The 24966-nt window shown below is 40.2% G+C and overlaps 2 protein-coding genes across 7 annotated transcripts in view; one reads left to right on the top strand and one right to left on the bottom strand.

Moving 5' to 3' along the window:
* Window positions 1–394: 394 nt before the first annotated feature.
* On the bottom strand, window positions 395–7985 carry ormdl1 (ORMDL sphingolipid biosynthesis regulator 1). 2 transcript variants are annotated; one of them, XM_061841297.1, is made up of 5 exons: window positions 7842–7978; window positions 7415–7519; window positions 5607–5786; window positions 1793–1944; window positions 395–1726 (listed from the first exon to the last, which is right to left on the bottom strand). In XM_061841297.1, the coding sequence occupies exons 3-5, from the start codon at window positions 5778–5780 to the stop codon at window positions 1591–1593; spliced, it is 462 nt and encodes a 153-aa protein (XP_061697281.1). In that variant the 5' UTR covers window positions 5781–5786; window positions 7415–7519; window positions 7842–7978; the 3' UTR covers window positions 395–1590. The 2 variants fall into 2 exon arrangements, with proteins under 2 accessions (XP_061697281.1, XP_061697282.1); XM_061841298.1 differs by lacking the exon at window positions 7415–7519 and having other exon boundaries at window positions 499–1726; window positions 7842–7985.
* Window positions 7986–8317: 332 nt separating this feature from the next.
* The window catches only part of pms1 (PMS1 homolog 1, mismatch repair system component), a 41211-nt gene continuing 24562 nt past the window's right edge, over window positions 8318–24966 (top strand). For 3 of the 5 annotated variants that reach the window (XM_061841123.1, XM_061841122.1, XM_061841121.1), the window contains exons 1-11: window positions 8318–8667; window positions 9450–9632; window positions 9880–9982; window positions 10919–11082; window positions 16515–16631; window positions 18764–18886; window positions 18990–19136; window positions 19208–19950; window positions 20807–21277; window positions 22596–22726; window positions 23659–23819. In XM_061841123.1, coding sequence (XP_061697107.1) covers window positions 8536–8667; window positions 9450–9632; window positions 9880–9982; window positions 10919–11082; window positions 16515–16631; window positions 18764–18886; window positions 18990–19136; window positions 19208–19950; window positions 20807–21277; window positions 22596–22726; window positions 23659–23819 — 2475 coding nt within the window. In that variant the 5' untranslated portion in view covers window positions 8318–8535. The other 2 variants (XM_061841125.1, XM_061841124.1) reach the window with 2 other exon arrangements.

The following is a 24966-nucleotide window of genomic DNA, read 5'->3' as shown; positions in this document are numbered from 1 at the left end:
GAAAACTTGGAACGCACTTCCCGTCACATACCCTCTCAGCCTAAAGGTTCCCGACCCCTGTGATAGAGGTTAGGCTTTTTGACACCAAGGGGCCCATTTCACTTTAGAATCCCAAGACCGATCAAGATTTGTCTTTGTACAGATTCAAGACACCTAGTACCAATAATGTTGCCTGGATCATGTGTCCACAAAAGACCATAATTTCTGAAACATGGAGGCTTGGTTATGTTCAAGGGCTGCCATACTACAAAAGTGTCATTTGAATACGTGCAAAATAAAATGAAATCTCAAGACTAGAAAACAATCCTGAGTGAAAATGTGCTCCTCGGTGTAGGGTAGAATTGGTCCTCCACCGGGATTATGAGAACAAACAAGAAAAATAATGCACTGTATACTTTTAATTAATTCAGATGGACAAAAATAAATTAAAAAAAAGGAGCCAAACGTGAAATAATCATGACAGTTGGATCCCACGGAGGGGCAAAAACAACGAACTGGAATACGTTTGACTTTCCTCAATCAATAACAGACATTGTTCACATCCAGAAGAACATTTTTACACCACTAAGAAGACTTAATATTCACAAAACAAATGGTCAAAACACCTGCGGCGATTGACTTTAAGTATTCATAGAATATAGATACATTTATATTGTAAATAAGGGAGGAGTTCATTCAATTACTTTTGGAAGTTTAGGAAGTCCTTGAGGCTCCTCAGGAGTAAACATTTGTTTGCCGAAAAATACATTTGGGGCATTAGTCTGGCTAAAAACAAAAACATCATAGCCATTAGTGTCACTGTAAATTCAAGTCAGATAATAAAGAACAAAAACAACCAAAAGCCTCACTGATACCTGGGCCAGCCCGGGTCCCACCAGACTGAAAACGCATCACTCAACCTTCTGTTATGTACAGCAACAGTTCTCCTAGGTCACTTTTAATCAGGGAACTTTTCATTATCCAGAAATATGTATTTGTTGATTAATTAGATTAACCTTATTGATTTTGTGACACTTTAGAACATTACATAATTTTGCAGGAACTGCAATGACATTGGTGGGTCATTCTGACCCCCGGCATGATTAATTATGCAGAAAAGTGTCAGAATATGTATGTGTGGATCAATTTTGGCCAGAGGAAGAATGTTTCTGGGCCAATTTGACCTAGGGAATGTTTAGTCAGAAAAGTGTCCGTCATGCAAACTTTTTTCAAAAAAAAAAAAAAAATCTCATTATTCACTCAACTTGCAGTGATGTGAAATAAAATGTGTTTTTTATGTTGATTAGTGGATGCTCAATTATCCAGAAAACTTTGAGGTTAAAAAAAAATCAGTGAAAAGAAACATCTATTTTTGTTTTTTTCCCCATGTGATTTTTTTTCCTTTTTTTTAACTTCAAAATAGTTCGATTTGACCTGCAATATAACAGGATTCAACATTCACACACGCTAGAAATTCACATCCAGTCTTAAAAATGTTCCATCATTTTAAAAAAATTATCTCACTGATTTCAATGACACTAATTGAACCATATAGTGTATTTCACATTGCAGAATACACAAGAACTGAGTACAGGTAGTGTAGAGAAGTATTTAGTACTTGTTAATCCCAAAGATTCTCACACCATGCAGTTGCGGGAGTTTGGGGATGAGCACGCTTAGAAGTGAGGCAGTGTTTATGATGAAGTGCGTCACGTCATATTTAGTGTAGAAACTCGCCAAGAAATACCTGAAACAAACAAAAAAATGTTTTTATACATGTGTAAAAAAAGCAAAAAGGATGGTTGTGACTTACAAGATGATGGGGGAAATGGTAAAGAACTTTCTCGAAGACGTGAACTGAACGCCGTAATCGAGCTGCTCCCAATGTGTGAGAAGTCTGGCCTTTCCTTGATCCGGGGTCTCGAAAGGTGTCCCTTTCACCGCGTGCATAAACACGTACATTCCCTGTCAAGATAAAAAGTCACTCTGAGTAGGAACACGAGACCGGGCCAATTTTGGGGGACCACTAGAGTTATGATGAGAAAATGTAGTCCTCCCATCTGTCTTCTTCAATACGGTACTGTCAAAATGGACTAACTGGATTTATTCCACCCTCCTCTATTATCTTGTGGGTCAAACAGAAAATCATGACTTTTTTTTGTTTTTTTTTTAAGAATTAAGATTCAAGATGCTTATTTTTTTTTTTTAATATTTAAGAAATTGTATTAATTGTATCCTGATTTTCTCTTTTAATTAAAATGGACAGTTATTTAGGGCGGCACAGTGAATCAACTTCAAAGCGTTGGCCTCACAGTTTTGAGGTTCCGGGTTCAATCCCGAACCCGCCTGTGTGCCGTTTGCATGTTCTCCCCGTGTCTGCATGGGTTGCCTCCGAGCACTCCGGTGTCCTTCCACATCCCAAAAACATGGACATTAATTGAAGACTCCAAATTGCGAGTAGGTGCGATTGTGTGTGGTGCTGTTTGTCTCAACGTTCCCCGTGATTGGCTGGCAACCAGTTCAAGGTGTACCCCGCCTCCTGCCCGTTGACAGCTGGGATAGGTTCCAGCACTCCCCGCGACCTTTGTGAGGATAAGCGGCAAAGAAAATGTATGGATGGGACAGTTATTTATTTTCAGATGGTGAAACGGAGTGGGGTGACTTGTAATAAACAATAATTGTAAAGTAATAAACAATGCTGCAGGTGATTTGAAAATGTAGTTATTTGCCAAACGATTAAACATTGTTTGCTGCCTTTATTTTTTCCTTTTCAACTAAGTTACACAATGGTGCCTTGAGATACAATTTGAATTTATTCCGTGACCATGCTTGTAACTCTAAAAACACTCATATCTCAAATCATCTTTCCCTGTTGAAATCAATGGAAATGATTCAACGCCACTATTATTTTGATTGTTCAATACAATCCATGCATCAGGTGCCTTTGCAATTAAACTGGAAAAATAAAACAAAAAAACAAAAATTGCTTCACAAAATTATTAAGTTGCTGTTTAAAATTTTATGTATCAAAAGCACTGGTTTTCTGTATTCGGTGTCAGTGAGTACTCAAGAGGGAGTACTACTACTACTACTACTACTACAAGTATCAGTCAGAAAAAAACTTATATCAAACGTCACGACATGGGACATTTAAATACATAGTGTAATTCACCCCTCCGTACAGGGCACTTAACCACACCTCCTGAAGTGACGTCACGCCACGTGCGCTCACGTAAGACAAACAGTAAAAATGGCAAATACAATACAATACATTCTGAACTGAGACAGACTCTATGCTTCTGATTTCATTCAAATCAACGATATATTATAGATTCTAAATACAATACATTCTTAACTGAGAGAGACGCCGTGCTTCTGATTTCATTCAATCATTCACACGTAGCAAAGTTATGCTAGCGGAGAAGGTCTCATTCATTTATATGAGACGTGTATTAAAAATCAAATTTAGGGCATATCTTCGTGCAAACACAGTCTGGTTAAGCTTCTGGCCGCGAGCCAGCAAGAAATCAATACCTTTGTGCAGTCCGATCATCGCTAAATATCGCTCAACAAAGAATCAGTGTGTCAATCGTTCACAAGCAGCAGTGTTATGCTAGCGAAGAACTTCGACTTCATTTATACGAGACATGTATTGAAAATCAAATATAGGGCATACCTTCGTGCAAACATATGTGTTCCGGTTGATATTAGATGGATTTAGTTGATGATGCGGTCTTCCACAAAGTTTGATCCATCGAAGGCATTTTTCGTACTGGGTCTTCGGTTTTGGAAAAGGTACGAATCGAACTCCACCAACTAGCCTTTCAGGATACCTGTCGTCACTATTACAAAGTCCGTGACTACATCTCTTAACCATATTTTTCGTTAAATAACCCAAATACGCGATAAAACGCTAACTAAACCTATACTGGACCATGCAATGTTGTCTGAGAAAATGGCGGGAGCAAAAACGGGCTTTGGTTTATGCAGATCTCTGTCCTCTGATTGGTCAGTGACGCGGATTGCGCAATATCCACGGAGGGGTCAATTCTCTTTTTTACATTAAACCGTAACTGGAATTAGTAAAAAAATGTTGAAAAGAAAAGCTTGAAGGCTCTTTTTTGAAGAATTGTTCACGATCTGAACTCCTGCTTATTGTGATCTTAATTGAGTTCCCTGCCACAGTATACAGTGCTTGTACTTCAAATTTTTGCTTGCATCTCAAATAAAAAGAATTGGCTAAATGATAGCTCGTATCGTGAAAACTTGCTAGCTGGGTCACTTGTGTCTCAAAGCACCATTATACACGCCGCTTCGCTCACCAGAACTAATCTTAAATGACTATATGTCCATCAGTGTGAAAGAGACGGTGAATGGTTGTAGTTTGTTCTATGTGCCTTCTTTTTAGCTGGGGACTAGTCCAGGGTGCACCCCACTTCTCTTTCCCAAAGTCACCTGGGATAGCCCCAAAGCTCACCTGCAACCCTCATGAGGGCAAGCGCTAGAGAATACAAATGGGAACATATTTCTGTCAAGCCTGTTTAGTCTGCAAGATCTTATCACGGTCAAGAAAAGGCTTCTTAGAATAGTTCAAGTATCTTAAACAATCATCTCAGACAACTGATGACAGCAGAATGCCTGCACATCAGTCGTGCGTGCAGCATTGAAGCTTGCGTGGTCTCCCTTTGTTACACAGATAGACAAATAAAAATGGCTCAATTGCTTATACAGTATACGGTGGTACATCCAATTGAGTTGAATTTGCTCCGTGGCCAAGTTCATTGCTCGATCAAATCAAGTTTTCCCATCGTGTACTGTATATTTGAATCCAAAAGCTAGTTTCTTTTAGCCTTGTGGCATGTCTTTTGACGTATTGTAAATATCTGACCATGCATGAATGCTTTAAAAAATGTGTACCGTAATTTCCGGCCTATAAACCGTGACTTTTTCCACACGCTTTCAACCCTGCGGCTTTTATGCAGTGATACGGCTAATTTGTGCATTTTTTCTAACGGCCGCAAGGGGACACTCGAGCGTAGAAGGTAAGAGTGAGACCGGTGGAATATATGTGCCGAGGAAGTTTTTAACCGGCCCTGTTAGCGCTGCGCTCACGTTAGCGCTGTGCTACTGCCATGTCTCTGTGATTTTTACTGGTATGTTTTTTTTCCCTGATCGCGCCACACTAGTGCCGCGCTAGCGTGTTCCTGCTGTGTTACTGCCGCATCTCAGTGATTTAGGTATGATTTTTTTTTTAACTGGATCTGTTAGTCCCGTGCTACCGTATTGATGCTGTGTAGCTGCCGTGGCAGTTTTTTTTTTTTTTAAACAAGCCCTGTTTGTGCTACTGTGTTATTGCTATGTTAAACTAAGATAAGGTATTTAAACTTTAAAAACTCTTTCTGAGTACAGTCTTTCTGTGTAAATATCTCGTGTTTCAATGTGGGTTTCAATGTGGGCACTTGCGGCTTTGAAACAGTTGCGGTGTATGTATGTACCAAATGTTATTTCCTTTACAAATGTACTGGGTGAGATTTATAAACCGGTGTGCTCTGTAGGCCGGAAATTACTATACGCACATACACACTTTCACTTTGAACTTCCATACATGGGAACTGCGTTCTACTCACCAAATTGTGTATGACGTTGGTGAGTGTCCACACCAGAGGCACGCTGAAGAACGGTATGCTCAGGAGCACAATGTGAAGGATTCCCACGCCGAGTGCGTAGGTCAGCCAGATGCCTCGACTGTTCATGACTCGGGTGTTTGGGTTCACCTCGCTGTGTGCCACACCCACATTCATGCTGGTCTGGCAGATTTAAAAAAAAAAAATAAAATCATGACAAGCTGAAGAGCACCGTTTTTCCCCCCATAGAAAATACCCCAAAATGATTAAATTTTGACACATTATTCCATCCACATTAGGATAGGATATAAAGTTTGGCAATTTTAGCTCAGCCATCTTTCACGGATACCTGCTTCTGATTTGGGCAAATTCCCGAGAAGGACGTGTGAAACCATATTAATTTGCGCAAAATGGCTGGTTGAAATGGGATCAGCTTCCTTCCTGTTCGATTTCAGGCATAGGTCCTTGAAACTTTTTCATGCATCCTGTTATGATAAACATGTTTCGTATTGATGAGTGAAACTAGCGCAAGGGGCCAATTGTTGTCTAACCTTCAACAAGGCACTACTGAGGGACAGCAATTGGCTTTGCTGTTCAATGTCAGCCATGGGTCCTTGAGACTTTTTCATGCATCTTGTTATGATAGACATCCACCCAATTTTGTGTTGATCAGTGAAATTGATATAAAGAGATGCATATTTTTAAAAACTTTCCACAGGCGATTACTGCGGTAATTTGTCCAAAACAGCCGACTTCTTGTACAAGCTCAAACAAGAGTCCTTGAGACTTCTGTGTGCATCCTATTCTATTAGACATGCCCAGTCAGTATTATGTGGATCAGTGGAACTGGTGACTGGGCCTGATTATTATTATTTCCAAGACGTAATAATGAGTCAGGTATAGGGAAGTCCCATTCAGGATCCCTAAATACATAAATTTAGCTGAAAATTCAACACATTTGCAATAATAAGAACATTTTCTGGAATGTAGAGGCCCCCCAAAAGGCAATTCAGCCACCATAAAAAAAGAAACACTGATTCAAATGTATGTGTTTTCGATATGGAGCTCTACATGGAAATGACACCTAGAATTTCCAGACTGTAACTTTGCCCACTAGACCCAACGGATCATAATAGCATGTCAAAAGAAAATATGTTAGCCAATCTTGGTGAACTTTGTTCTCTGGCCCGCTTTCAGCTTCCAGCCTGGATGAATGCTTTGCAGTGTTAAGAACACTGCAAAGCAGAAGAGTGAGCTTCTCCTCGTACGTTGATAATGGGAATCAGTTTATTTGATTTTTCACACCAAAACTATTGATGGTCCACGTGACCGGCTATATGTTTAGTGATTTAAAAAAATACAATGATAAAAGCTACATAATTAAATGAAGAAAAAAATAAAGCTGGCATAATACATTTTGAATATTTTCTAGATTTCAAGTTTTAAAAAGAGTCAAGTTACCTTACAATGGAACAGAAGGGTTACATCAGGAATTAGCCTCTACTGTTTGTTCCACAGTGTGTCAAATAAACCCGAAAATGAAAAAAAATTGATACAACTTTTATTGGCTTTATTTTGTATTACTGTACTCTTTTAAGTATTCTATATGTCATTTTTACAAGCTTGTGGTTGGTCACACTGGCCCATGTACATTTATGTACCACAAAAAAATATAATCCTCGACACTTTATATATTAACCCTCATGATGTAGTGTGGGAAAAAATGCCCAGAAAGGGGAAAAAAAATCCTGGAATAATTTTTCTTCTTTTTTTCCAAAGAACCACTTCCATTAAAAATATGGTTCGATTACCTTAATATGCAAGCTCCAGGTTCGAACCCAGGGTCTCTGGACTCCGAGAGAGACTGCTCACAATTTGAACATGTTGAATGTTGTTTTATCAATGTCTTGTTTTTTCTTCATAAAAATTGAGACGTAAGTCAACAACTTATGCAACAAAATACACACTTATCTACAAACAAGTCCACGGGGTAACAGATGTTAGATAAGAGCAGTGCGTCTGATGTGCATGCACCAAATCGCTTATAACTCTCAACTGAAACCTAGCTTCATTACAGTAAATTGGATTTTTAAAAATGTTGGAAACATATGTCTTGTGCATCGTATTTCGGTTTTAGCAGTATAGTCGTGTACCAAATGGAGTAGAGTATGCGTAAAAATCATCTACTTTTGATTGGATTCAAAGACAAGTAGAGATATAAAGAATCAGGAGACTTACAGGTTATAGCGACGAACAGTGTCGGTTCCTGGAGAAACGATGTGTTGCGTAGAGAAATAAAAGAACAACAACAACAACCTTGTTGTTGATGTGCTTCACTCGGTTTAATTTAGCCGACGGGTACTGAGAAGAGACACACAAAGCGGAAGTGAATTAATGGACCCTACCTGACGTCATATATTTAAATTTACCCATGCCACGATATTCGAGGTTTTATCAAGGAGAATGTTGTATTTTTAAATTGAATTTATGAGTGTGTACGGGATTTTTTAAACTCACCACCAAATTAACAAAATAGACCTTGTGTTTTCAACTGTATTTAGGTCGAGAGAAGAGGAATTTTTAAACGATGCATACCTGGCAGTTTAAAATGAGGGCAAATTTTTTGGTTAGCCACACACACCTACTTTTCACTGGCAACCAATCAGCGTTTAGTAAAAGAGGGCGGGAATAGGCTTGTTTCCGTATTTGTTTATTGGGCAGTCTCAGACGAGTAGCATTAGCATTCATTCAATTTAAGATAATCTTCAATATTCAGTTTTGTTATGAGTAGTAGTAGTATAAGTAGTCATTATTCGTTTTCAAACAGGATCTCTTACTGAAGACATATTTTAGCACACGTAATCCCCGCGATTCTTACTCACAAATATTATTTTCTTCGTTTGTTATTGGTTTTTATTTTTCAACTTCCAACATGAAGCAGCTGCCAGCAGAGACTGTGCGGCTGCTGTCCAGCTCACAGGTCATCACTTCGGTGACGAATGTTGTTAAAGAACTGCTTGAGAACTCACTGGATGCTGGGGCTTCAACTATTGACGTCAAACTGGTACAGTTCAGTTGACATTGTTTTCGCTCCTAACAACCTTGGGTTGGGGTCAAGTGGGAAATTACAAAAAGAAGTACAGTATTAAGGAAGCTCCCTGTTTCCCCAAAATGTGTCCATGAGAGAGAGAGCCTGCCAATTTATGATGTCACAATATGTCCAATCTGCTTAATAACCGCCATTCTGACCGAGTTTCTCTGCCCATGACTTGGTAGCTCGGCTGTGTGAAGAGCTCTTACTTTCAAGTCACGACTGGACGCCACCTTTCATTGTATAGTATGCTATAGTTGAGCATTGGGTTTGAGCACTGACTCGAACTCAATCAGAATAAAGAATCCTGCGTTCTCTTATCGTTGCAAAGTTGGAGATTATTATTATTTTTTGTTTTTCCAAAAGTGGACATTTCAATTGAAGCCAAAAGCATATTGCTAGCCAGGCTGCCTGCCAGCTGGAGTATGAACCTTCACAGTTGGACGATTTCATGTATGAATTCATGCTAGAATTCTATTGTAATTGTGTTCTTCTCTACTTTCAAGGACCCAAGGTAAGAAAGAAAACAAAAAGTGGCACAAAAATAGAAAATGCAAAAATAAATGCAACAAATAACTTTACTTTCACTCCGAGGTAACCACGTGGACTCTGCTGCTGCCATCTTACCATGGAGTTTTACACTACAGTGCAGTGATTATGTGTTAATCTTAAAAAAAAAAAAACAAACATACAAATGATTTTGTCTTTGATGTCTGCATTCATATCAAAACTCCCCCTTTGATATGCCACTGCAGGAGAACCACGGCCTGGATCGAATAGAAGTACGTGATAACGGCCGTGGAATCAAAGCTGCGGACGCTCCCGTGATGGCCGTGCCCCATTTCACCTCCAAGATCCACAGCCACGAGGACCTGGAGCGCCTCCAGACTTACGGCTTCAGGGGAGAGGCGCTCGGCTCCGTTTGCGCAGTGGCGGAGGTCAGTGCAAAGCTCAGTCATCACCAAGTGACGGTATTTTAATTGAGACATTGTTGGTTGTGTGAAGGCACCAATGTTATGTAATGGTTGGCTCACCTGGCTCACAGTTCTGCACTTTTCTCAGGGTACATCAGCTTCCACTCACATTCCCATAACATCCATGTTAGATTTATTGGAGACACAAAATTACTTGTATGACTCCTGCGATTGGCTGGCAACCAGTCTAATTTTTACTGGTCCTCTCCAGGTGTCCATCACCACCAAGACAGAGGTTGAAGACATCAGCACCCAGTACACGCTTAATCCTCAAGGACACATCGTCTCTCAGAAGCCAACTCACCTAGGCCAAGGCAAGGTCTCATTAAATTTTTATTGTAAGCCGCAAAATAGAAGAACAACCACATTTATTTAAAGTAAAATTTTAATGGCTAACATTTCTCATAACTATTTTCATAATACATATTTAAGTCTGGCGGCACGGTGGATCAGCTAGTAAAGCATTGGCCTCACAGTTCTGAGGACTCGGGTTCAATACTGGCCCCGCCTGTGTGGAGTTTGCATGTTCTCCCAGTACCTGCGTGGGTTTTCTCCCGGTACTCCAGTTTCCTCCCACATCCCAAAAACATGCAACATTAATTGGACACTCGAAATTCCCCCTAGCTGTGATTGTGTGTGTGTGTGGCTGTTTGTCTCCATGTGCCCTGCGATTGGCTGGCAACCAGTTCAGGGTGTACCCCACCTCCTGCCCGTTGACAGCTGGGATAGGCTTCAGCACTCCCCGTGACCCATGTGAGGATAAGCGGCAAAGAAAATGGATGGATGGATATTTAAGTCCACTGCTTTATCTGAGGAAAAACCAAAACTCGCTAAACGATAACAGAGGCATACAGTGTTATGCTGTCCTGATGATTAGATTAGAGCAACTATTTTGTATGAAAGCCATTTAGTTGTCAGTTTTCAACAATATCCATCCGTCCAGTATCTGAGCTGCTTATCCTCAAAAGGATCACGGGTGTGCTGGAGCTAATCCCAGCTATCGTCAGTGAAGAGGTGGGATACACCCTGAACTGGTTTCCAGCCAATTGCAGGCCACCTATTGACAAACAACCATTCATACTCACATTCACACCTACGGGCAATTTAGTCTTCAATCAACCTACCCTGGGGAGTGGGGGCTGTCCTCAGAACTGTGAGGCAGATGCTTTAACTAGTCTTACACTGTGCCACCTTTTCTTCAGTCTCCTTTAATTAATAATTAAAAAAAAAACGATTGCCATATGTTGCAGGTACAACCGTTAGTGTATTGAAAATTTTCAAGAATCTTCCTGTGAGACGACAATATTACTCATCAGCTAAGAGGTGCAAGGATGAGGTGAAGAAAATCCAAGACCTCCTGGTGGCCTACGCCATCATAAAACCTGATTTGAGACTCACACTGACTCATAATAAGGTAAGCTTATGATTATAATTATTCTTTTATACCTTTTACAGCTGTTGATGTCCATCAGGTGACCCAACAAGGTAATGCTGTATGTCTGTCATTCATACCTTTTCATTAATTTTCTTTTCATTTATTTATTGCTTTATTCTTATAGGACAGTGCCCATAAATACACATTCCCAGAATATAGAAAAAGAGTTAAGTGATCAATTTTAAGGTCGATACTTAGGTCAACCCTGCTGTTATGAAGTCTCAAGGCTTAACAATAAAATTTGTCAATATTCAAATGGGGCGGCACGGTGAATCAGCTGGAAAGCGTTGGCCTCACTGTTCTAAGTTCTCGGGTTCAATCCCAGCCCCGCCTATGTGGAGTTTGCATGTGCTCCCAATGCCTGCGTGGGTTTTCTCTGGGTACTCCGGTTTCCTCCCACATTCAAAAAAACATGCAACATTAATTGGACACTCTAAATTGCCCCTTGGTCTGATCGTGAGTGTGGCTGTTTGTCTCAATGTGCCCTGCGATTGACTGGCAACCAGTTCAGGGTGTACCCCACTACCTGCTTGTTGACAGCTAGGATAAGCTCCAGCACTCCCCGCGACCCTTGTGAGGCTAAGCGGCTAAGAAAATGGATGGATGGTTTCAAATGGAAGAAAACAATAACAACAATTAACAATGTAGGCGCAACAAAGTAACAACATGTAACGTTGACACATGTTGCAATTAAATACGGCCACAAGGTGTCATCAGTATTCTTCAGGTTTGACAGACAGTTGCGTTTTGATTGTATTTATGAATATTGGCAGATTATAGTATGTAGCACAATGCTGCATGATATTTCTTATATGTTCCTGTATTATTTACCCATAAAAGAGAAATGTATCTTGACTCTGGATTTCTGTAATACCATCATTACTGCGCAGTCAGATTTATTAAACTTGTATAAAATGGGAAATAATTAAAGATTTACTTTTGGAAGCTTTTAACCTCCTCTTACAATGCAGGTCAAATTTACCTGTTGTAAAGGTCTTAATTTTGTTTCTTACTATGAGTTGTGTTGAACAAAGTGCAACATCAACATATCCAGTTTAAGTGCTTAATGATATTTAAGCAATGTTTACTGGGATTTTTTTTTTTCTTCCCCCTTTCCCTTGACACTTTTGGATAATCAAACATGCCCCAGGTTCATATTAGCCTGATAATGTAATTGGTGTTCTTGAGAAACCAACGTAAAAATGATATGTCTACCATTTTCATTTTCCTAACTTCTCCCAAAAAACGTAACTAGTCATTTATAATGGCCTCAACCATCGGAATTTAATTATTACTCTTACGACTACTTCAACTATTACTACTTCTACTACTCTTAATAATAATAATAATAAGAATAATAACAGGTAATATGTATGTATGTAGTTGTTTTCAAAGTAATCTAGTACGCTTAGAATTTAGGTTGGGCTTTTCTAATGACACAAAAACTGTAGTTTATTATATGTATGTGTAGTCCGCCTTTTGCCTGAAGCTCGCTGTGACAGGCTCCAGCACTGCCACAGCCCTTGTGAGGATAAGCGGCTTGGAAAATGGATGGATGGATGTTCTTTACCCTCTAAATGTTTTGTACCAATGATGTTCATGGGGCGATTTGAACTGCTCAACATTTACTCTTCCAAAATGTGCAATAAAGCAGTCTAAATTTTATTTAGTTTTGTTTTCAGAGAAGCCGGTTTAAACTGACCCATGTAAAGGGTTGAAAACAGCTGCTTTTTTGTTGGTCACCATTTCAATTTTGTGTTTACATCTTTAAATTGGTCAATTTGACCCTTAACATGATAGGTTAATTCAACAGTACTTTAGTCAGATGCAAATTTTATTTATGTAATTATTATTATTATTATTATGCTTTGTTTTAAGTTTCTGACCTGTCACCCAATGGAAGGGTTGGATTACAGTAAATGTATTTTAGTTCGTTGGAAGTTTTTATTTTGTTATATTCGATTTTCAAATCGGTCAATTTAACCCACTACATAACAGAATCAACAAAAAATAACTTTTATTATGGTTCGTTAAAAATTATTTTATTGAGTCTTGTTGAGTTTTAAAAATTGCCACTTTGGCCCGGAGCATACCAGGAGTTTAAATCAGAGAAATTTTGGTTGGTTGCAAATGATTTAGTTTTGTTAGATACTCAAATGTTTTGATTCGACCCACCACTTATCCGAGGTGTTAAGTAATCTGTTCAGGAAGTTGAAAATTGTTTTATCAATTTAATTAGATTTTCAGACAGTTCAGTTTTGACCCACCTCTTAACAGCTTTATAAACTGTATTTTAGTTGGTTGCAAATTCTCTTTTTTTGTTTTTGTTTTTAAAATGCTTCAGTTAGACCCGCAACAGAACTGAAGTGTAAAATTTGCTGTCTTTAGCTTTCTTTTCATCCTTTGTTGATTTTGAGACTAGTGTTAATTTTTCGCTTGCACCATTAAAAAAAAAACACAAAAAAAACCAATAATTTCAGACCATCTCAAGTCTTTATATAAGATTAGCTCAACCAGCCGTACAAGTATTGAGCAACTTGACATTTCCATCGCTTGTACCTTCTCGCCGCCGCTAATCACAGCTGTCAGGTGCTCCAAACACAAATATGACTGACTGTGAACTCGGATTTAGCTGATTATGATGCTTGAGTAAGTTGCTGAACTCAGCTGCAGTTTCTTTTTCAGGCCACAGAAAGTGTGCGTATGTGTGTATGTAGGCTGTGCGGGTCAGCGAGAGGGCACAACACTACTGTATATGACGTTCCTAGAAATCGGTATCGAGGTTGTTAACGATGAGTACTGCCCCCGATTTCGTACATTCAGCTCTCGCTTGCCCCTACCCTTTACAACGAGCTCTGCTATTCGGGCCCGTGTGTCGTGTTTCACAGCTTCTTTACGAGCTGTTTACAGGAGTGATCCGTTTTCATGCGCTAACTGTATGTCAAATAGCTGATGCATACCTATCATGGAGCACATGAGTTTGGAAAGAAATGATTTTAAAAGATATTTCATTTCTTTCACATGTAGATGAACTGGTGCTTGGTCTTCTTATTAAGTTGCAATGTTAATTTTGAGCTTAGGTGGTTTACTTGTGGTTATTACCTCTCCTTTATGTCCTTTGCCAAGTGCTAAATTGCAAATGTAAGCATCCTTCGGTAATTGACAGAGGTATTTTATTTTCTGTTAATTATCTGGAAAAGGGTGTGATAATCGTGACTTAACTCTCATGTACTAAGCCATAATGTTACTGTGTCAATTTGACCTGGGTCAAGTTTCTGCTTCTTTTCCTTTCGGCTTGTCCCGTTAGGGGTCGCCACAGTGTGTCATTTATTTTAAGATTATTTCGTGCATCCTCCTCTCTTAACACCAACAGCCCTCATGTCCTCCCTCACAACATCCATCAAGCTTTTCTTTGGTCTTCCTCTCGCTCCTTTGCCTGGCAGCTCTATCCTCATCACCCTTCTACCAATATACTCACTCTCTCTGTCCAAACCATCAAAATATCCTTTCTCCAATTTTATCTCTAAAACATCTAACTTTGGCTGTTCTTCTAATGAGCTCATATCTAATGCTAGCCAACCTGCTCACTTCTAAAGCGAACCTCAACATCTTCTTCTGCCACCTCCAGTTCTGCTTCCTCTTGTCTCTTCAGTCCCACCGTCTCTAATCCGTACATCACCACCGTACTATAAACTTTGCCCTTCATCCTAGCAGAGACTCTTCTGTCACATAACACGTGACACCTTCCCTCAGCTGTTCCAACCTGCTTGGACCCATTTCTTCACTTCCTTACCACACTCACCTTTTCTCTGGATTGTTGACCCCAAGAATTTTAAGTCCTCAACCCTTGGTCTCTCTTCTCCCTGTAAGTTTCACTCTTCCCCCTCCACACCTCTCATTCACGCAAATATATTTTGTCCGACTTCGACTAATCTTCATTCCTCTCCTTTCCAGTCCATGCCTCCACCTTTCTAATTGTTCCTCCACCTGCTCCCTGCTTTCTCTGCAGATTACAATGTCAGCTGCTAACATCATGGTCCAAGGGGATTCATTCGAGTCTAACCTCATCTGTCACCCTATACATTACCACTTGAAACAGGAAGGGGCTCAGAGCTGATCCCTGATGCAGTCCCACCTGCACCTTAAATTCTTCTGTCACACATACGGCACACCTCACCACTCTTCTGCTGCCCTCATACATGTCCTGTACTTTTCTAAAATTGACCTGGGTCAAGTTTAATAACACAAAACAGCACAAAACATTACAAAAACAAAAAGCTTACAAATATTGCCAATACATCATGGACTAAAAGTTGCTATTAAGGGGCTCTAAAAAGTTTATGTTGCAGGTCAATTTGACCCGCGTTAAGATTTTAAAAGTCCTAAATAAAATCTTGTGTTGGCCTTGTTCTTTCTATATAAAAAGACATACACTTTGTTTTTCTGACATGAAACAAGACTCAACCTTTCCTAGTCGGGTCAATTAGGATAACCAAAATGATTTTATATTTAAACGCCAGAATGAGAGAGAGAATTTTCTCGGTGAATTTTCACTACTTTATCGAAAGTCAGAAGTTTACATACAGTTATATTTTAAAGCCTTTAAATAATTGGTGGAAATCCAGATAATGATGTTTTTTCTTTGGAAGCTTCTGATTATTATTATTATTATTATTATTATGACGACTGAAGTTCTTTCCCTTCATTAAATACAGTACTGTAGTGTAATATTTGACCTAGTTACATCTGAAACCCACTGCATCACTGTTTTTGAAAAAACAGAAGAAATTAGTCAAGATATCAAGAAGAGACTCAAGAACTTGTAGAAATCTGATTCATCGATAATTTTAAGTGTAAAGACCATGGGAATGTCCAGCAGTCATAGCTCTCAAGAAGGAGAAAGCTTGTGTGTCCCAGAAATGTACATGAAATGTGCATATCAACCCAAGAACAAAATTAAAAGACCTTAGGAACATGCTGCCTGGTGGTATTTTGTCATTTTACACATTGAAATATTAAAAAAATAGGGTTGTGTCAAGGGGGTCTACTTGGCTTGGAAAGTTTACGTTATCGGGCCTATTTATAAGTTCATGTTTTTAGAAAAAAAAAAACTCTTCTGCTCGTGGGTCTCACTTTGATCCTGGTTATATTCACTCTAGTCATCAAAACGTGTAAGAAAATGGAATTCATTTTCTTTGTAAATATTGATTGCACTTCAACACACACTGAAAAATTAACGATACTCTAACTTTTAAAATGCATCATTTTGATACACAAAACATGAAAGTTGCAATTGGTTGAAGTTTATAACTTGTACGAGAGTTTTTGTCGAGCAAAGTTTGACGCAGAGATGTTGGCTTACTGTCTCAATATTAACATGGAGATTAACTGTATATGTTGCATTGTTCCAGGTGGTTCTCTGGCAGAAGGCCAAGGCGGCCGACCACAGGAGCGCCCTCCTTGCTACGTTGGGGTCCAGTGTAGTTGCTAACCTAGTCCACTGTCACCATCACCAAGAGCAAGCAGAGGTTTGTTCCTATAAAATTGTGCTGTTAAAAAAAGGCAATTAATTCTCCAAAATGAGACCTTGTAACTGATTCATATTTGCTTTGTTTGCTGGCCCTGAAGAAGTGGTGAAAACCAATGGAGAAACAGTGAAAAGGCAATGCTAGCGCTTGAAAATATAATAATGACAATTTAATATTGCATTGACTGCCTCAAAAACAAAATTGGTTAAGAGTAAAATTTTTTTCAATTGAGTTTCATTCTTTTTTTTATATAATTATAGTAAAAAAAGCAATATATATATTTGTTGTATGTAAGTTGTTTTTGGCGATATGTCAATTGCATACATCACATACGTGGATCCTACGCAAATTGACAAAGTAATTTTTGGTAGCCTGGTGTTCAATTGCTTCCCCAAGGAGCCAAAATAGAATCCATGCTTTTAACGTTGTTATGGAGACTAACTCTTCTAAAGTTAGCTGCTTGCCTGGTCTTAACACTCTATCTCCAGCCCTGGTCGTCGTGGTAATGTCAGCTGCGAAACAGAACCACTCCTTTCAAAACTATAATTTCAAACAAAGTGCAGTTTTCTTTTTTCTTAGAGTATTTTTCCTGAATGTCTTTTAGATGCTTTTACCTGGGAACAGTTTTGGCGAGCATGGTGGACTCATGGTTTACATGTCTGGATTGCTTCATCTCAGCTTTATCATTGCAAAACAAAAATGCTTGTTTGGTTAAATAAACACTCTTAAATTGTCCATAGGTTTGAATGTGAGTGTGAGCGGATGTTTGTACATTTGATGATCAGTCTACTGTGTACCCAAACTCAGCTTTTGCCCAAAGTCATCTGGGATAGACTTCAGTTACCCGCAACCCAAATGAGGTCAAGCGCTATGGAAAATGTATGGCTGAATGTCTCCTTTTAATAGAATTCACATTATAATTGACAATGAGCTAATTAGCTAAGAAGATGTGGTTGCAAGCCAGAAAATGTGGTCAGTTGCCAACTTTCCCCCTTCTCTCTTCCTTCCAGTTCTTTCCCTGATGCAGAGTGAGTGATTTTTCTTTCTGTTAGCTAAGCTTTGTTGTGCTTATTGGAATTGAAGTAGTGTTTGAGCGGTAACTTTTTTTTCCTGGGTCACAGTAGGTGCCATGTGGCTTGGTATCTCACAACTAATCTGCTTCGGCAGATGTAGAGCGGCACCTTTTCACCTTGTTTCTCTCATTTTTCTCTCTTGCTTGTTGATTTGCCTGAACAGCCAGTTACGAGAGCGGCCTTTCATCTTTTCTTACAAGTCCGACTCCCTGTAGCAATGATAGCGCTTTTATTCCCATTTGTCCCCAGGACCAAAGCTCAAGATCAAGGGAAGTCAGGTTGACACTTTTACCAGCACCTTGTTCAGTGGAGAATTGGAACAAAACGTGACACCTGTTTTTTGGTGTGATTACTTATACTTATAGCCCTTCAAGGGCAAAGAGTCGCAATTTGTGCTCCCATAAATTGACCCTAATGAGCAGAAACGGGGAGAAACACATGTGCCCTGAAACGAAACAGCAGCTCATTTATTGACATTTTTTAGCAAACATTGCAAATAATGAGCTCTAAGCCATGTGGAAGGGTGCAAAAAAGTACAGCTCTTTGCCACCTGGAATCGATGCAACATTAATGACGCTCTTAATGTCTTACAAGTTTACTTCCATAATGGATTTTTTAGTAGGATTGTTCGGTTTTACATGCAGTCGTCAGTTTTAGCACGAGAACAGCTGCAGGCAAGATTGCCCGCTGTCCATCAGTGTGTACCCCTTTCTCAACAATCTAAAAGGTTTTCTGGCAAAATCCATGTTCCGTTTTGATTTAATGTATTTTTGCGAGAGGTGTTCTTTTATTGTCAGCAGGCTTGTCATTTGTGGTGGTGTAAAATCTTGATCATTACTAAAAGCTTTTTTTGCCCTTTTATGCCAATTGGTTGTAAATTCAGAAATATCTTAAAATGTATACCCTAATAATCCACATTAAGAATAATATAACATTACACTGTCATGTGAAGGTTATATTTACTGAGGCCAGTTGACTCGTTTGTAGCAACTTAGGTTTTTTTTCATTTTATTTTTTTATTATTATTAATACCATCCGTATGTTTTACATCTTCTCAAGATTTTTCTAGATGGTTTTTTCCCAAAGCCGGGAGCAGATTCCTCTTCAACCAGTACTTCTGTTCCAGACAAAACATTCATATTTGTCAACAATCGGCCTGTCTACCTTAAAGACATCATTAAGGTATGGTTTTCAATCATTCTGTTTCCACTGTTTATTTTTTATGTTCAAAGTATTTTTAGCAGTATAGATTTTTTTTCCATCTCAATTTATTATCCTTCGTCAGTTACTTCGCCAACACTATACTGCGCAGTATAGGGATGAGTCCACTCAAAACCGCTACCCCATCCTAATGCTTCAAATTACCATTGCACCATCTTCAGTGGATGTCAATCTGACACCTGACAAGAGCCAGGTTCTCCTTCACAACAAGGTATTCTGAAAGACTTGATCACAGACAAATTACAATGTATTAATCCCTATCAGTTTTATGTTTGCATTTAGGAGTCTTTGTTTACTGCGTTGGAAGCTCTGCTGGTCTCTCTCTATGGGTATCGGGCCAATCGTGATTTACCAACAAAACAGATTGGCCCGGAAACCTTGTTTTCATCATCCTCAGAGACTGGCAATCTGCAACTAGATGATGAGATCAGTGCAACGAAGAATGTTGTGGGATTTCAAACCCTAAGCGATCCACATGAACGGTCCAATTACCTAATGAGCAACAACCCACCATCAAGCAGACGCACCTCGGACAACAGCTCTTCGTCCTCGGTGGCAGAGGACTGGATTGTCAACCATATACCTGGTGAGCAAGAGTCTAACTTTTCTGTTGGTGGTGATGAAACTGTGCACTTGCCAAGTGAACTCGAGGAGGATGAAGACTCAACCAGACCCCGTATATCAGCTGAAGACTGGAGCAAGGGCACGGCTCTGATGGACCCGATATCTCGAGAGCCTCTGCAGCCTGTCAAAATTCTTCAAGTCTCTACACCCAGTCACTCCGCTGTCACTGAGCTCAATGAAAGCAAAAAGACGGTCAACGTCATCACAGAAAAGCATACCACTCTGAACGCCTTTGACCTGATCAGCAACCGGGCGATGAGAGTGCCACCGTCACCGGTCGCCCTTTTCGAAAAGGAAGCCCGCATCGAAGTACTCAGGGAGAAACCTGCCGCCAGTCTACAGGAGATCAGCACCGCTGTTAATGACAGGTGGAAAAGTCTAATGGAGGAAGACCGTAAGAAGTAAGTTCCCTGTCTATGGTTTTTCTTTCTTCACCAACGCCACCAATTCTAGGCGTAATCCACCTTTGCTCCACAGTCAGTTCCGATATGCTCATGCTCACCCATGGCCTTGAACAGAGTACATACTTATGAAAGTGGATACATAGCTAGTATGTAGTTTGTTTACAGCATCAACAAAGGATCACTTGAAAAGAAAAACTTGAAAGAAAACGGTGCTGTTTCCCGGTTCTCACTGCTGTTTTTGTTCATTGAAAATCACATTCACACTTACTTCATCAGCACTTACGAAAGTGACACAAAGTTGGCAAGTCAGGAACAGATTTGGCAGCAAACAGATGGAGGTAATGAGTGTTAGCGTTTGACCTGTTCCCTTTGCATGTCAAAGGATTTACATCGATGAAGGGAAGACAGGGATGGAGTCATTTGTTGGGTGAGGGTTGGGGGTGGAATCAGGAAATTTGTTCTAATCGCTGTCATTTACCACAGTGAATTACAGTATTATTTTGGATGATGATGATGATATTTTGGAGGTGTTTAGCAACCTGCTTAGCCAGTGAAATTCCCATTCATTAGTGCAGTATTTCAAAACAATATTTCCCATTTAAAAAAAAAAAAAAAAACAAACAAAAAAAAAACATTATTCAAGTCATTAATAGTTCAAGCCATGTTTTGAGAAATATTTTACCATTCTTAAAATTCCCATTATATTTCGGGTCAAAGTGACCCCAGTTTGGAGAAAATCAAATTAAATCAAGTTACAGTGCATTTTAGGCTGGACCTTCAATTTAATCTGAAAACTGACTATGGCTTTTTGTAAGTAGTATATTTTTGTCATGGATCTGTTTAACCTTTCCAGGTATGAGGAGAAGGCCAAAAAACACCTAGAACATCATGACCGCACCTGCGCTGCCAAGGTTGCAAACTGCGGAGGCGGCTCGAAAGAGCGGCGCCCAAGCTCCACGCTGGGCCAGAAGCGCAAGGCCCCGCCACTCTCCAACCAGCAGCTGCTGGACGAGCTCTTCTCTGCACAGCCCCAGAAGAAGCCCAAGAGCTTGACGCCGAAGCCCTCGCAGCCCCTCCCCTGTTGCGTTTCGAGTCTTCGCACACGGCTCCAGCGCCTCTCGTCATCCCGGAACACTGCGGCACCGCAGGGCCTCTGTTTTATAAACCAGCTGGCCTCTCAGAGTGTCTGGGTCATTTTATGTGGTCAGAGGCTAATGTTGTTAAACCCCTTTCGGCTACAGGAGTCTTTGCTGCATAAGAGACTTCTGCAGAATTATATACTTCCAGCAGTCACTTTGCAGAACCCTATACAGTTAACAGATAGGTAAAGTATCACTCATTTTTGCAAATAGCCCAAGCTGGCCACTTATCAACAATGCTCTTAATACTGATTTACAAGTAATATTAGTGTTACATCTAGATACAGTACATCCAGGCATGCGCATCAGGGTGAGCAAAGTATGGCCCGGGCGCCACGTGTAACCCATGTCCTTTTTTAATCCAGGCCACCTCAAATTTTGACTATTTTCTCATGGACAATATACATTTATATTTACAATACAGAAATTAGTCAACCGTCAATGGAGCTCATTATAAATATGATTTATGAGGAAAAGTGAAAAATTCTTTCAATTTTTATGAACGTATACACGTACGTCGGCGTTGTGAAAATGGTGTAGATGTCTCCTTAAGGGTCACAATACATGTTAATATCATTTCTCTATGAATGGACTTCCGGGTCAAGCGGGAAGCGTTACAATGTCACTTGCTATCTTCTTTTTCCATTATGGGGGTCAATTTTCCTGGCTAGTGCAAATCTGTCATGGGTGTGCATGAGCCTATGTCCTAGGTGATGCTGGGTGAGAGCCAGGGTGCACCCTGAACTGGTCACCAGCCAATTGCAGGGCACATCTTTGCAGACAATTTACGCTCATATTCACAACTACAGAAAATTTAGAGTTTTTAATTAACAAACCATGCATGTTTTTAGGATGTAGGAGGAAACTTGAGTACTTTGAGAAAAACAGTGCAGGCATGGGGACAAAATGCAAACTCCACACAGGAAGACCAGAGGGTGGAAGACCTTTGAACTGGGAAGCAGATGTGCACGGTGGATCAGATGGTAGAGCGTTGGCATCACAGTTCTGAGGACCCGGGTTCGATCCCGGCCCTGCATGTCTGGAGTTTGCATGTTCTCCCTGTTCCTGCGTAGGTTTTCTCTGGGCACTCCGGTTTCCTCCCACATCCCAAAAACATGCAACATTAATTGGACACTCTAAATTGCCCCTGCGGCTGTTTATTTCTATGTGCCCTATGATTGGCTGGCAACCAGTTCAGGGTGTACCCCACCTCCTGCCGGTTGACAACTGGGATAGGCTCCAGCACTCCAGCCATGACCCTCATGAGGATAAGCGGCAAAGAAAAAGGATGTATGGATATCTGCAAGAAACAAGAACAGTGCAGTTGCCTTGGTTGATCCTTTGCGGGTTACGATAACCTGGATGATTAAGAAACTTCACGGGCACATTTAACTTTTTTAATTGTCAGCACGCTTCTGAAACTAATAATTTTCCACTATGTTCTAATTTACTGAGATGCACCTGTATATGCATTGCTGAATTTCTACATATTCTCCTCTGCAGAACTTTAGGTGGAAGTGAATCCACGGATGCTTTGTGCAACATGGAGAAACAAAGACCTGATCTGAATGGCAGGATGTTAATCTCTGACCCAAGGCTTGTGGCCAATGGATTTAAAGTCAGACTCACACCAGGTAAACAAACCAACTCAATAATCATGTTGATGATGATTCGGGTTGGCCATTGAGAATCGAGAACTGATTGGAACCAGGACTAACATTACAGTTCTCCCAGAATCGTTCAAATTAAACAATTTCAATTACGAGTTTCAGTGCTTACAGTCCACCGACCCTGAAGTGGAACTTTAAAATTCATACACTCCAGAGAAGACCCAGCTATTTGCATAGAAGAAATTTATAGTCAGTTTTCCACAATTTGTTCTTTTAAATGCATAACATGCCTGACGTTCTGGCATCGATTGATAGTAGCAAACAAAACAAAAATAAATGAATCAGCTGATGTAAATATTTTCAATTGGCGTTTCATAACATTATAGCTCATAGCTGACTGACTGCACGATTTCTTCATTACCGGGATTATTTCTCAGCATCCCGTGAATTTTGCTTGTTTTTGTTGCCGAACAGCTCAGTCACAGTCGCAGTTGGCATGTTGCCCGATGCCGTGACCTTTTTAGTGGGTCTGTAGCCCAGCACGCAGGTGATCAGAATGTTTGCCCTTTCAAAAAATTCTAAGAATTTTCATTGCTCACTGCCAGCCCCCAGTGGATGTATTGCCTGAGACTGACACGAGGTGCGTGTAAGATCTTGGAATATTTGCGTCTCACTTCTTGGAATACAAAATAAAGATGGCGTCCAAGTCTTGTCAGAAATATAAATTTGCATGATTTGTGATATTTCCTCTTTAAATGACAGGCCGTATTTTTTTGCGACTTCCTTTCGGTCTTCTGGGGCCTCTATTCGTCATTTAACACTCCATTTGGCCCTCCATGATTTGACTTGGTCACCGGCCAAACTGTAAATCACAATATTTATTTATTATTGTTTCCCGGAGATAGAATCTTCGTCCGCAAGTATATTAGTCCTTGCTTTCTGCTTGTCTTGGCCAGGTAGTGCGTCGGCCGAGAGACATCTGGAAGTGACCGGGCTGGCCGACAGCGTGCCTTTCCTCGGTGTAGAGGACCTCGGGGAGATCATGACTGCGGTTCTTCGTAGGAATGCCAAAACTGTGCAGGAGTGTCGGCCGCTCAAAGTGTCCAACTACCTGCAAGTGAGTGATGAAGCAAGGAAAAGTGTATCCAAACTAAAAGTACAGTGAACGCCCTGCTCATCGCTGGGGATACCTTCCAGACCTACACACTACCGTAATTCCCGGCCTACAGAGCACACCTGGTTATAAGCCTCACCCAGTACATTTGTGTGCAACTGTATAAAAGCCCCAAGTGCCCACATTCAAACCCACATTGAAACACGAGATATTTACAAAGAAAGACGGTACACAGAGAGTTTAACGTAACGCTAACAGGCCCGGTTAAAAAAAAAAAAAACATACCGGTAAAAATCACGGAGGCACGGCAGTAACATGCTAGCGCAGCGCTTACAGGACCGGTCCAGTAAGCGTCCTCGGCACATATATTCCACCGGTCTCACGTTCACGAGATATTTACAAAGACAGACGGTACACAGAGAGTTTAACGCTAGTGCAGCGCTAAAGCGAACAGGGCGGGTTAAAATAAAATTTACCGGTAAATATCACTGAGACACGCCAGTAGCACAGCAGCAACACGCTATCACAGGGGTAATAGGGCAGGTAAAAGTGACTTCGTCGGCACATACTGTATATTCCTCGGGTCTCATTCTTATCTTTTCCCATCGAGTGCCCCCTTGCAGCCGTTAGGAAAAAATGCACAAATTAGCCGCATTACCATATAAACCGCAGGGTCGAAAGCGTGTGGAAAAAAGTCGCGGTCTATAGGCCGGAAATTACGGTACCGGTGAAAAGCCGCAATATAATCCGCAATAATATTGTGAGCGTACACAAAGGGGGACTTGGGGATATGAATTTAATTTTTGTTCTGTTTCAAAGCTTGTAACTCAAAACACTTGCATTTGAAATCATTTTTCCCAGTTGAAATGAACGTAAAGGACATTCTTATGTTCTAGCATTGTAAAGAAATATATAAATACACTTGAAAAATAGCACTCTTTTGTATTGTATTTTACAGAAACATACCGTAATGGAATAACTTACAATAGAATGTAAAGTTGTAGAGAGTAAACTTTTTTTTTTCCACATTTTTGGGTTCAATTCAATGGAATTGTGCTACTCCTTCGACCAACTGAGTATAATGCAAATGTGCTTTTAATGCGCTTTTAATTTTGGAGGTGGTGGGACTTCACCTGACATTGATGATACT

This window comes from Syngnathoides biaculeatus, chromosome 14 (assembly GCF_019802595.1).
Source record: "Syngnathoides biaculeatus isolate LvHL_M chromosome 14, ASM1980259v1, whole genome shotgun sequence".
NCBI lineage: Eukaryota > Metazoa > Chordata > Actinopteri > Syngnathiformes > Syngnathidae > Syngnathoides > Syngnathoides biaculeatus.
The sequence above is the reverse complement of the archived record's forward strand: the minus strand, read 5'-3'. Positions and strand labels throughout refer to the sequence as shown.

Bases quoted from the DNA above. Each gene is read 5' to 3' on its own strand.
- ormdl1 (XM_061841298.1), bottom strand. From the start codon at position 5,780: ATGAATGTGGGTGTGGCACACAGCGAGGTGAACCCAAACACCCGAGTC. The intron at 1,945-5,606 runs GTGAGTAGAACG...TTATCTTGACAG, and splicing joins CCAACGTCATACACAATTTG to GGAATGTACGTGTTTATGCA. The intron at 1,727-1,792 runs GTAAGTCACAAC...TGTTTGTTTCAG, and splicing joins ACCATTTCCCCCATCATCTT to GTATTTCTTGGCGAGTTTCT.